Source organism: Homalodisca vitripennis, chromosome 5, assembly GCF_021130785.1.
Source record: "Homalodisca vitripennis isolate AUS2020 chromosome 5, UT_GWSS_2.1, whole genome shotgun sequence".
Lineage (NCBI taxonomy): Eukaryota > Metazoa > Arthropoda > Insecta > Hemiptera > Cicadellidae > Homalodisca > Homalodisca vitripennis.
The window spans coordinates 82,711,010-82,725,556 of NC_060211.1; the positions used below are offsets into that span (position 1 = coordinate 82,711,010).

Genomic DNA, 14,547 nt, shown 5'->3' on the forward strand with positions numbered 1-14,547 from the left:
GCAGAAATGGAAAAATACAACAATATTTCTTACAGATAAAAATGTATTGAAATTCGATGAATTTCACTAAAAAATCACAATTTCTAACCCTTTGAGGCACCTCTTACCCTACTCCAATCATGTTTAAACTTTAAAATTGATTAAATAACAGCAAAAGGCAACTTTTAGTCACTATTATACATTGAAATAGAAAAAAACTATATTCTTTTGTTTCACCCTACTGATCTAGGCCCTCTGACTGTGTCAAGAAACTTCCACAAACCTACATGATAACATCTTTAAATAAAGGGGAAAAGAATATGATAAAACCGCATGTAAAACTGAATTTACTACGTGTCACAGGTTATATATTGTTTTGTCCGTCGGTCTTGTTCAAAATCTTTAATCTGTGATAAAGTAGCTGAATTTTAAGATGAATAAAACCTAAATTTAGGTTGTTCACACTGTTTTATTACAATCATTAGTCACACTAGTTTTCATTGAGGTTGAATTGTGAAGGTATTGAAAGGATTAGAAATATCAAAGAATACATTATTCTGAGATCATATTTTTATCTTTATCTTAAAATCATCGTTATTTTAAATCTCGTTTAAGCCTCAGCGTCAGCTATGCCGGCTTCGAAGTGCACTGGTTTTAATTATTATCATTATTACATGATTGGACCTCCCCGGGATTTGAACCCGTGATCTCTCGGTTAGAGGGCCGAGACTACAACCATTAGTCCACGGAGGAGGACAAACCATTGTTAAGAATATATATATATATAAACATCAGCTGACAAGATAAACAAGTCGCTATCGTATTAGTAGTCATAGTTATCAATCTATTACTTTCTTAGGAGAAATTCCTTTTTGTTAGGAAAACCTATGTTGTATTTTTATTCAATTCAAAATAACTCTTCCCTTCCAAAATAGTATATTGATAAAAAATTTGAAGAGTGAGTTTTAGTTATACTTCATACACGGACACGTTTCCAACAACTTTATTTAAAAAAAGTTAATACATTTGACAACATTAAAACAATTGTTTTCAGATTGGAAGAATAAAAAGTTAACCTACAAATACATCACTGAGATTATGCTATTATTCTTGCTATATTTGGTTTAAATTATATTTTACCCAGAATTGAAATTCATTCCTGTAACTTTCGTAAACAGTATTTTCTGGGAATGCCATTTTATTAAGTGTCTAGTTGGTTGTAAGTAGTAAAGATTTAGCCAACACTCTTAGAACAGATTTGATCATTTTAAGTTGTTTTGATTTTTTGTTAATACTTAATTAATCAATAGTTACAAAACAAAATTTAGAAATACAAATTACATTTACATGCCAAATTTCATCAATACAGATTATCCAAAGCCTCCAGCAGTGCCCACATACACACAGAATATTTTACAAAAACAGTTTTAGACAGTCCCACAATTATAATTTTTGTTTGATAAATTATTAAAGATATTTTAAAGTAACATATATGAAACATTTTTAAATCATGTGCAATATGTATTAAAATGGCCATAATTCAATATTTCTTCAGTTATATTATATTTTTTAATTTTTTAAGAAAACCTTCATTCATATATTGATTAATTTTAATTCATGTAATAATGATCATGTATGTATCTAAGTGATAATGGAAATTATACTTAAGTATTCCTTCACTTGTATGTAGCTTTCATAATCAAATCAAAATATAATTGATATGCACTATTATAGCTATGATCATCTTCTTGGTGATCTACACATCAATTTGACCTTGTATAAGCCATCTATTGACTATTAGTGCAGAAATAGTAGCTAACACAAGGAAAAAATATAAGCCAGTTAGTAAACTCATTTTTTTATAAATACACAAATTATATACAGGAAACAAGAATTAAATAAAAACAACAAAGATATAAAATAATGTAGTTAAAATATTAAAATTGATGTTTGTGAATTTACATAATAGTTCATTACAGAAGTAAACATAATGTACAGGAGGCACAGGTCAACAAAAACAACCCAAGGATATGGCATATAATATTTGAACATTTTTCTAAAATTGGCACATCCATATTTAACAGCTGGGTTTTATCAATATTTTAATAATTAAAATTAAAGTATGAAGAATTTTATAACTTAAACCATTATATGTATAAATGGCATCAACTTACCAAGTTTTTATTCCTTACATAATCAAATTTTATATTTTTATTCTTCTACAACATATTTAGTAAGCTCCATATTAAAAACTACACAAAATTTAGTATTTAAATTGTAAATTTCAAAATTTTATTTATTACTTAATAGATATTAATAAACTCAAAATAAAATCGGTTAGATATTAAATATAAAAATATCCGTACATTATCAGATGTACAGATAGTTAACAATCCTTTGAAATATGTAGAAGACGTAGTCTCTAAACAACATTAATTCACAAAATCTAATTTTTTAGCTAAGGCAGTTTTAACTGTTGAACAATGTAAAAAATGGAATCATGGTGTTTTAAATTTTGATTTTAGTCAACTTTTGGCTTGAATCTATTGATGATTCCTTGTATCATGGAATTCTGGTAGAGAAAAACGGATAATATTGCCCCAATGCAAGCTCCAATCCAGTAAACAAAGACGTGCTCGGATGCTGTATGACCTTTGCAGCCGAACTTAAGGGCACTGGCCAACACAGGGTTGAAGTATCCACCTGAGTAATTGAAAGCTGGAACAAAAACTTGTTAAAGTATTGAGAACAATTATCTCAATGGACCTACTTAATTTTCATCTACATTGCTTAAAGTTATCATAAACTATAGCATACTCTTCAGCGTTGGCTTTTTAACACTGCTAATAACATGAATAGAAAAATTTATGTTGGTGAAAGGAAAATAATAAGTATGGTCATAATACCCATTTTCTGATCTCTCTTGATTTAACCTACTCCTTTACATTATCTAACCCTGTATACTGAAGCAAGTGAACTACGCAACCAATTGCCAACTTAACCACATTGATTTGTTGGTCTTGTTATTACGCATAACTTTGTCCCTTTAATCTTTGCTGTATCTCTTATGGTTTCCAAGATCCCTTAAATGTCCATAAAATTTGGAACACACAGTATACGTTACAACTGTGCTTGTCATGTGTTAAAGTTAATTCGCCTTCTCAGTAAGTCACAATTCCCCCAACCAGTCAATTATGTTTAATACAAATAAAAATAATGGAAAATAACACACTGTTAGTTATTGAAATACAGTTTGTAGTACATTTTGTTGTTATAAAACACTGACAGTTAACATAATCCCAGTCAGGGATTCCAAAAGAAGCAAAGTCTAACTAAACTGTAAGATTTGGAACTTTCACTAAATTCAAAAACATCATTTTCAAATTTTTGTAATACTCACCTGCAACCACAAGTGATGTTCCAACAAACGAGTCATATGCAACTCCATACTTGGGCCCTACTTCACCAATAGCTCTGGAGGCAAGTCTGCAGAGACAGGTTGCAATGCCTTCGATAACTGCTCCTAAAACTGCTGGTACCTTTAAACAGGTAAAATACAAAAAAAATCATTAAAAATAAAATCAGTACACTGCATTGTTAAATTCTCTTTAGAAGAATACGAAAATGCATTAAATATCTTCAGTGTTCGATCAATAATTTACTAAACACAATATAAAAACAACTTATAGAAACAAAACTTGTCAATTACAATCAGAATTTATAATGAAGTATGTCGTTCTGTGTTTATATTGTAGTAAAACCACTTAATAGATGTACCCAAAACACAAATGCAGCACATATAATCAATACATGCCAAAATCTGAGTTTGGACATTAATATTGCACTTTTGTAGGCCCTTCTTTAATTTTAAACATAGAAGGGAGGGATGAGTGCATTTGTTTATTAGATGCAAATACGTGTTTGGTATAGTTAATATCACAGCTATTCATATTTTATTATTACGTGTGAATTTAACATTTTTTTACAATAGACAAAATTGAATGCCCTATTATTCCACTAGATACTTATATTTTGTAAACACTGATCTAGAGGAGTGTAGAAGTATGAAGCAACTAATGTGCAACTATGACAACAGCGTAGACAACAATGTATTCCATCCCATAGCTTTAACTTATTTCAACAATTAGTTCAGGTTGACAGTTATCCTAAAATAATTTCAGTCAGCCTTTCAAACTGTTGTACAGACAGTTAAAGTTACCGACTATAAGATAGGAATAAACTCAAGGGCAAACTTATATCATGAAATATGTTTACTAAAATAAGTGGGTGTAAGCAGAGTACCTCTGAGAGTTTTATACACCCAGGACAATGTTTATTTGATACCTTATTTATTTTTTCTAGACGAATCTCAAAAATAGACTAGTTACTTTGGTGTGCCTAATCATGTTTATTTACCATTAACTGTTTCCTATATGGTTCACTCATTTTGCTTTTATTGCATTGGTAAACAACACTTGATAATTAACTATCTACCCCAAGTGGAGAATTAAGATAAAATAAAAATGATAACAAATTTTACACAAATGTGTCTGATTTGTAATATTAAAATAAACTTAACACTTTCATTGGGCCACTAGTCATGCACCAACGTTAGGACAACCAGAGTACTAATAAGGTTGTGTCCATCACAGCCAATATATTAAACATATTATTGAAAAATAAGTTGTCAGTTTACTAAAATAATTATTATAATTTGAAAGTAGTATATTTAAGATTTACAATAAATCTTGATAGTAAGATCCTAAAGACTTTGACACTTGGTACATAAGTTCACTCATTCCAAGGAAGAATCCTATTGATTTGGAGATTAATTGAAATGGTAGTGAATAACTCTTTCATTGTGTTCTGCTCTTCAGTACTTTGTTGCGTTGGTTTATTATAACTTAGGTTAACCACAGATGGCGGCAGTTAATCTAGTTTTAGCCCATCCACAAATCACATTTCATTATTTAGCATAACTTAACTCACAGCCTTGTTGTAAATAAAACAATAACAAAAATCACATATAATGTACCTGTAAATCAGCTGAACACTTCTCGAATGCTCTGCCTTTATGTGTTGAAGAAATCTCTAACTGCCAAAGAAACTGGATGTACCTGAAAAAAGTTGACTAAATGAAAAGACCACATCACTTTGATTTTTTAATAGCATTTGTACAAATGTTGTCATTTAATTGTGACATACTATTGTACTATGTTGAGGTTAGTTATTTTAGAAAAGCTGTTTGAATATGGTAATCTGACATTATGGTCACCACTAGAGAAGTCTAAGAGAGCTTCTGTGATAACGATATAAGAAATTATTTTTAAAGTATTGATTAAATAATAAAATATTTGTATTGGATAAATTAGTATCGTTTCCAGCAGTTGAGATGCATGAAGTGGTCTCTTTAGGACCTTTCTCTATATAAATTGTTGGAACTGATTAATTAAACTAATTTTAATTATGAAGATACATATACTGTTCTCAGTATTTTTCATTTTCGTGATTTATTGCTAAAGATAACAACCACCATTAAATTGTTATACTATGTGTTCTGACAATAAACAATTTGATTTTACTTAGTTTATTTTATTCATTTAAGTTTTTCAGTATATACTTGTCTAAAAATTAATTTCAAGAAAATAAAGTTATGTAAACTTTATCTCCAAATTCTGTGAATATAAAAAGAGTCATCTAGGAGTTAACGTTGTTTCTTTATAACAAGGTCCGATAATATACAACACGGCCATTTAGATATGCTCATTTTTGCTTGTACTGGTATGTAAATATAAAAATTTAAACTCACACACAAACACACACACACAAGCTTATGTGTCCGGCAGTTGGAACAAAAATGGTTGCATGCAATGTAAGGAGGCTAAAACTTTTTTTATTTTCTCACAATGTTTCATGACTGTTGTTATCTTTAAAGCCTGAAACAATTATAATATTTGAGTCATGATGAGGACTCAAAAAAACATTTTTTTGGATACGGTGACTAAGCAATTTTAATAAAAGGATTACTGTTAAAAATCTATGTCTAATAAGAATTGTATTGCCATCTAGTTTAAACACCAAACATATCTTTCAGCATCTATGTACTTGTTCTTACTGGCTTGTTTTTAAATGTTATGTGTTACAAGAATCTTGGTTTACATAAACTTTTAATCTGCAAAATCTATTCTGAAAAATTCAATTGTTTCATTTCTTTAAGCTTGAAACTTGTATCTAAAATGACTTTAAAGGAATCAATCAAATATTTTTGTTTATGGTTAAAAATAAAATGTTTTTGATTAATTTGTTAATTTACTTTAATATAGTTTAGTATTTCATAAATAGACTTCTTCTTAAGTTATTTAATTTAAAGTTCAACTTTTTTAGTGATATTTACTTTTAAAACTGTTACAATACAGAATTTTGACCTTCCTTTAAATCGGTCTTATCAAGTAGGAACTTAAGCAAAGGTAAGAGCATATCCTACAGTACGATACTTGAAGATGAGAAGTCCTCCAGCCATCTCAGCAAATATCTTGGCTCCAGCGATCAACACGTTCAGTTTCCCCTCAACCACCTCCTCTAGATGTGTATAAGGACAGGCCGAAGCATCACCCCAGTTCAGTGACCACCAGATGGTTAGCAGAAACAAAAACATTGCATACATCCCAATCCCAAAGTTGTCTGCCACTGAAAAATAAATTGTTGTTAAGTGTTAGGATAAATCTTATCATATTAGGTGCCCTTAATGAAATCTTCATTCAATACTGATTAAATCTGATAAACCTGTTAGTCATGTCAATGGATCAATCTTGATAAATTAGTTTCATCAAGTTTGTTCAAGATTTCATCGAAAATATCAACTTTATAAAAATGGATTGATCAAGAATGTCATACGAGCATATGGTCACATCAAATTTTGGTCACCCCAACATACAATGTAATGTTTTCAAATACTAAATGAGCTTGTCAGCAATTTAATCACTCATGTAATGATTTAATATCACAAAGGAATTTGGGATTATTGGATGGTTTATCTCAAAGCTTAGTACTTAACAACCAAGTGTTACAAGAGTAACTCAGGCTTACTAGTATTTCCCAAGTAAACCTGTCTGACTCTGTCTTACTGTTGCACCCTTTCTTGAACCTAGACTATGGTGAGTCCAGGAACCTTACTGCAAGGTGCATGACATAGGGAAACTACTCAGGATTTCCATATTTGATGAGTGATAGAAAGCTATTTCAATAACTTATTGTACTTCTAGATAGATCATCCCCATTTCTTTCTGTGTCCACATATGTGTCACTCGAGTAACTCAGGCTTACTAGTATTTCCCAAGTAAACCTGTCTGACTCTGTCTTACTGTTGCACCCTTTCTTGAACCTAGACTATGGTGAGTCCAGGAACCTTACTGCAAGGTGCATGACATAGGGAACTACTCAGGATTTCCTACTCTGATGCAAACTTTATAAGTGAAATAAAACTATGTATTTATATAACTTATTGTATTTCTGCCAAGGTGTATTGTATTATTTACATCCTCCCTATATCTTAAAAATGTTACAATAGTAACTCAGATTTGCTGGAATATCTCAGCAGACCTGCCTGACTTTGTTTTGCTATTGCACCTTTTCTTAAATCTGGACTGTTCAGTTCAGAATCTTACTTGAGGTGCACTTTTTGTATTTAAATTTTGGTTTTGAAAGAAGGCAAAAAGGTACATTGCATTACACATCATAAAAAAATAATGTGCATAAATAAGTAAAGCCTTTATTAGGTGTACACGTGCTGTAACAAATAACTTTTTAGTATTAATTCAAATTGTATATTTAATTCTAACCATTAAAATATTTAAAACTTAAAACTAATTTACAGTTATTTTAAACTCAAATAAAATCACAAATATATTGATTGAGCGATAGATATTTGTATTGGTTACTTCCACCCAAGTATAAGATAGAAAACCCTTGAGATCAATTCCATTGATTTTAAATATCTAATCTATAATATACAATATTCTCTTTTCTCGGAAATTTATAATTATGCCTAAAAGTAATTTCTATTATACTTATTTTTCTTACCAACAAATTTAAAATATTTTATTTTATCCCACTGAATGTATTAATTTATATAAGAGAAATTGCTTGTACAAAATCTGTTGATACTATATGCTAGTGGGATAGAGAAAATGTTAATGTAGTTTTAATACAAAATCTGTTCAATTCAGATTTTAGGATTGTATTTTTATGTAGCAATCATGTTGCACAACCATGGGCAGTCCATGATTAAAACAACCCTTGTAAGATCTTCTTTTGACACCCTCAAAAGGATAAAGAAAGCAGAGGTTTTTCAAAATCCATTAGATTTGTGCTATGAAACTGTATCAACTTAAAATTGATGTAATTGTGTAGTGAAATGAGTTTATTTATATTTACAATACTTCATCACAGAATAGTGTCCCATGCAGGGACACAGGTTGCATAGGCCTAAAGCTACCAACCCCTTCCACTCAGCATCAGGTATTTTCTAGTTTATTGGAACACAAATCTCGGAAATTATGATAAACATTTGTATATTGAAAGAATATTTTCTAAGCATAACTACAGACTATCAAAAGTTGAGTCTATAAATATGTAAATATTTTTTTTTTATTGTTGCAAAGTAGTACAAATCCAAAGCCTATTGAAAATGCTCTAGAACTGTCAAATCTTTGCTTTACTATGGCACTGCCGCTTATTATCATTTCGTTTTGATATGATAATGGGTTAGCAGTGCTTATTTACATATCCAATACGATAAATACTTAACTGCTTAAATAACTTTATACGGCTGATGTTTTATCAAATTTTTTTACTAGCCTGATACTAAAACTGTTCTTTATGAATCTCTTACAGGTTTTAAAGAGATTTTGGTACTTACCAATGACAAGTTCGAAGCAGCATGCGCAGAGCTCTCCAGCTGCTATCAGTTCTAGAATAAGCATCCTTGCTAAAGTGTTTTCCGGGAAGAACCTGTTGACAATCTTCCTCAACCAGAATGCAATCAGGGAAGTAAGTGCAATGTAAGCTGTTGATACAGCCAGATGATAGGCCCCGGGAAGCTGCCTTTTACCCATGCCTGTTGGACACATTGGAGTAACAAACGTGTACCTCTCGGTAATTTGAACATTTTTGAAAACGATTCAGCTGACTTTTAGCTTACAATATGCTTTAAAATAAAGTTGTGAGAACCCAAATTTTGTTTATATAGATATTATAACTAAAAAAACTATATATATTGGTGAGAAAAATGTTTTAAGTGTGTTATACGTCTCGTAACGGTTGCTGAGCACTTAGTAATCTGTTATGAAATAAACCAATCTATTACTTTTGACTTGCGACATATCTCTAATAAGTGGACAGATAGTAGCAACAGTCAGATAAGATTACTTCAATTTCATTAAATACTAGTCCTCAACATTTCTCAGGGCAACAGTTTTCATAATTTAACACAATGCAATAGTATTTTATCAGTTTCCAGAGTAATCAGACATAAATAGAATCAAAATATAGCTCTCCAAATTAAAAACAAATTCCCTGCTGACATTTGTGAATACTGTTGCCATAAAGATATAAATAAATTTTAATTGGTGAATTTTATGAAACTCTGTACACAAATAAAAAACAGAATAAAAATTTAATTTGTAAAAATAAATGGTCTTTGTATTTATGGAAGTTATATATTGTATTTCATTAGCAAATATGTTTATATTTCAGTAAAGAACAAGCTTATAAACCTTTTTGTGAAATATACAGAAGAAAAAGCATATTTTAATCAAATGTATTTTTGTAAAACTATAATGTATATTAAATATACTACCTCTCTTGTTACAGTAAAATAGACCAGCTCTTAAATTCATGAAAAAGGCCTTGTGTGATAGATTTTTCTTCACTAAAACTATCCGTTATGAATACCTTATATGACCCTGTTTATTGCCATACATTTTCAGCGTCAGTACAGTGTGTTCCCCACAGTTCCAATTGCTAATCACAAAACTTATACTTTTTTTAGTACCGTTGGTACCATGAAAATTCTTACAATTTGGGTGATGATGCTCAACCACACCATGTTGGAAGCAATGGCCTTCTGGATGTAATGGATTGGGTCAGAATTGAGTATGATGTTGAGAATTTCTCTCAATGATTATAATTCCAAGATTGACCTGCTTGGGAGGACTACTGAGGTGCCTGATTTCACACTTATTGGAGGCAATGAGCTTCTGGAACCAGTACAGGGGACAGGATTGTGATGATGAAAGATTTCTCTCATTAGTGATATAATTGTTATATTTTCCAATGCTCAAAAACTACCCTTGGGAAGTTTTGTGACATTCTTGTAAAGATGTACAGTGCCTTCCTCTAATTTACAAAATGAGGAGTTCTGTTGTAATGGAAATGGGTTTAGATATTCAGCTTATCCATGACCATTGGACCTCAGGGGCTGTCATGGTTAACTTACTGTTTGTTAACAATTAAGAAGGATTGTGGATATGACTTTTGCCTATAACCACTACAACCAAACAACTTCAGTGATTTTCAGGATAATTCACTGAATCAAAACTATTTGTACAAACAATAATGGTTTTAATTCCTACAGTACACCTGTACAAGTACAATTTCTTATTTAAAATTTTTATAATACTAAAAATACAACAATTATATGATTATCCAAAGGTTTTTTATTTTATAATTCAAATTAGAATACTTTTTATAAATTAATATAACAGACCATTATGATTGCTGCAATTGAATTAATTTTGTTACTGCTAAATTATAATGAAGCTACAAAAATTGCAGGGCCCAGTATGTAATTAACTACCCATCATATCTTCTAAAATATACACAATAATTATTTACACAATTATATACACAATAATTCTATTCTATTCTATTTAATGCCTTGTACCACTAGCAGTGCTTGAGTTCTAAAACTAGGTGTGGTGGTACTGTAACATCTCGCTTGGGGGTATGGAGGATATAAAATAGCTCCAGGAAGAAGGGGGGAAGGGGTATGGACTTTTTGTTAATATGAGCTCTTAAAAAATCTTTTCATACAATTCTGAGGTGCAGAGGACAGTTTACTACACAAACCAAAATAGCTCACTTTTTCAGAGGGAGATACTGGAATGCCATTCCTTTATGCCTCAAGATATGTTAAACCAATATTAAATTGTATAGTGATACCTACTATTTGATACATCTAATGTACAATAGTATGCTCATGTACTACACAAATTATTTCCAAATACAATTTATTTAATTGAAATTCATAAATCAGTATTATGAAAATACATTTTATAGTGTAAATGAATCCTAGTAATATATTTATAAATTACCCATATGTTTCTTTGTTACTTTATTTTATATAAATTTAAATGCATCTTATTTATATGTGTAAAATCCAATGTACTACATTTATTATTATATTGTGGTGCCTATCTATATATTACAAAATAAACTATAAGTACATTATTGAACTATAACCAGCTACATATATAGCTGTGTTTGTAATAAAAATAAATAAATAAACATGACCCATATATGCCTTACATTGCATACATTATTAAAAGTATCTATAACAAAATATTTTTAGATGATACTATTCAGATAGACTACAGATTTAGGTTTGGTAATAAATAAATGTGGCAAATTTTCCTGTTTCTTAAATTGAGATTAATATGTGAATTTTCTGGAAAATTTGCAATGATATATGCACTGGTCATTTTTTACACCAATCAATTTGATGGAAATTGATTGCCAATGCAATGAGTAAAATAAATATGGATTAATATGAGGATTAACATTAATTAAATATTTTAATCAATTGAAGTAAAGACCTTCAACATCATTTTGTACAGAAATGTGTTGGCATTAATATTTACAAACTACAAGTATTGAATTGGCAGTTATTATTTCAACTTCTTTTTTTAATATTGAAGGAATTGAATATGTGACATATTTGAAGGAGAATAATAAATTCTGTTTGGCTGAGCTTTGGTGAAGCCTATCACTCGAGAGACTGTAAACATTTAATTTATGTCTGTCTGCACAATATCTCGACAACTAATCAATAACCTATACACTATATACCTATAGTACTTGAAATTTTGCATGAACCTTCATTTATACATAAGTAACCATTTGGGCAATGAGAAAATAGCTGAATAAATAAAATTGTAAACAAAATGAATTATGATAATATGAGATAAGAACATGAAACATTTTTATTCATAGAGTAAAACCAAAAAAATAATAGAATGGAAAGACAATTACAAGATATTATTTCAGCGCACTCTTGTGTTATAGTAAACCTCTCTACCTCACTAGAACTTTTATTATTTTAACACTGCTATGAAATCTAAGTTAACGAACAAAAATATGATTACACATGTGACAAGATATCCCTAGAAAGATTCCATCCGTAGACTTTAACTTTGGAATAAAAATTCTTTTTTACAAGACAAGAATGTGTTCTATGATGTGCATGTCCAACCATGGAATATGGATGAGTGCAATCTTTGTATAAATTTCTTTTAAATATGATTGTATGTTTGTCAATTTACCCATAGGGTATATACAAATGAAATGTGTTATATTTGATATTGTGCATGTAGCTTGAGCCAAGCCTGTTAGTACATGTGGTCTGGCATACTCCTAAATTGTATATTTTTGTTACTATACAAACACTTGTGTATTTATGTACAAAATAGGTGAAATATATTAGTTACAAATATTCAATTATACAAGAGAGAATATCTGTACTGACAGGTGATTGATTGATGTTCAACAAATAAGATAATGTTAAAAATGATATTATCTGGTGAAAGACTTGTTTCTTTTATAAACCTCTATGAGATACTCACTATGTATTCAAAGTTTGCCATTTTAGGTGGTTTGTTGCCATCCTCTAATCTCCTAATACATGCATGGACCGTTCAAATCATACTCCAGTTATAATTTAATTAATTGTAAGCAACATTTTTAAAGTGTGGGAAAACTTCACAAAATCATACTTGGCAACTTAATTTGGATTTTTTGTTTATTTACTAAAATAAACAAAGGTTCACTGACCAAACATATTTCATCTTGCTCAGTATTTGTCTGTGCGTTTTCTTGAACACTTTTCAGTGACTCTCAAATTGTTCAAGTTGTAGTGTTGCAATTTTGCATAAATATTTCTCTTATTATAACTTAACTTGCTGCCAAATATGAAAATTATTTAGTTACTTTCAAATTACCAATGCCTTTATGATTTAAAAATTCTACAAAGAAGCGATGTTAGAACAAAAGATATTAATCTCATAAAAAAAGACAGATTTAGAGTCTCATATTAAACTTAATATTAAGAACAAAGCTTCTACTATTCTATTCTGTTATACATGCAATAACAGTATAATTAAGTATGCAGAGTACAAAGCTTCAAAATAAGTGGAATGAAGATCTATTGATTAAATATACTTTCAGATTCAGTAATAATCAAACCAAATCAATCTTTAGATAGTCTCAAATTATAAAAACTATTAATAATTTTTTACTTGTAATAGTAAAATTAAAACGTTTCACTATTATTATATATACAAATTTCATAATGGTCAATAAGAAACATATGATTAGTTTCTCAAAATGTTATGAAAAGTTATGTTTGTTAAACAAAACTGAAATGACCATACGTTCTGTTTTACATTGATTTTCAACTAATTTGTGCTTGTCATCCAAACTATAATCTGCTTAAAAAAAATAACATGGACAAAAATCAAAGCGATCTAAAGCGTTTGAAGTCAATTACACAGATAAAATAAAAAATAAACTTATTTGCAGCAAAAATCCACAAAAGAAACAAAAAATTACCTTTTTTTGAAGAGTTTAATTGGAACATATTGGTGGCAGATTTGGAAATCCCAGAACCCTAAAATAGCCCTCAACAAACTCCAATGGAAGTTGATGAGTTACTTACTACGGCCCAAAAAGCAGCAACTAACATTCACTCAACCAACTCATGGCAGAAGTGCAGAACGTAACCAGTTACTCACTTATGTATGCTTTACAGGTACAGGAGTTGTACAACTGGGAGCTTAGTTCAGTAGCTGGGACAGTGGGGACTAGCTACTGTAAGCACTTGGCAAGGGGTCCTCTGAACTAATAATAAACTCAGTATGAGACAAGCAGCATTAATCACCTAGTAAGGTCTCCTGCCTGCCTCTCTGCCACATGTCTGTCTGTCTGTCAGTCACTTTTTACAATCGACTGATGGAGTAATTAGTAGATGCAACAGAGTGGGGACAATGAAACACTTTTTATTGCTTAATCCGATTGAAGAGTTTGATAACTATGGTTATTCGATAATGTAATAACTGTTGAGTATGGTATTAGCTTCCCTTCTTTATTTTCTATCGCTAATCTTGTATTTTTAATTAAATTGTTGTTAAGTATGCATTATTATATTTAATAAACTTATTTCATAACCTATAGAGTAATTTTTATGGATGCATTTATTTCAAATAAGTTAAACAAATTCAAAAGCATCCTTAAGTA

General features: G+C 30.0%; 1 protein-coding gene across 1 annotated transcript; it reads right to left on the bottom strand.

Annotated features, from left to right (window-relative positions):
- Positions 1–966: 966 nt before the first annotated feature.
- Positions 967–14,145, bottom strand: LOC124362445 (aquaporin-11). The gene is made up of 6 exons (XM_046816955.1): positions 13,864–14,145; positions 8,897–9,094; positions 6,474–6,666; positions 5,015–5,096; positions 3,380–3,518; positions 967–2,697 (listed from the first exon to the last, which is right to left on the bottom strand). Exons 1-6 carry the CDS (start codon positions 13,889–13,891, stop codon positions 2,501–2,503), a joined length of 837 nt encoding a protein of 278 aa, XP_046672911.1. The 5' UTR covers positions 13,892–14,145; the 3' UTR covers positions 967–2,500.
- Between the last annotated feature and the right edge of the window lie 402 nt (positions 14,146–14,547).

Bases quoted from the DNA above. Each gene is read 5' to 3' on its own strand.
- LOC124362445 (XM_046816955.1), bottom strand. From the start codon at position 13,891: ATGTTCCAATTAAACTCTTCAAAAAAAG. The intron at 6,667-8,896 runs GTAAGTACCAAA...TTTATTTTTCAG, and splicing joins CTGCTTCGAACTTGTCATTG to TGGCAGACAACTTTGGGATT. The intron at 5,097-6,473 runs GTATCGTACTGT...AACTTTTTTCAG, and splicing joins GGAGGACTTCTCATCTTCAA to GTACATCCAGTTTCTTTGGC.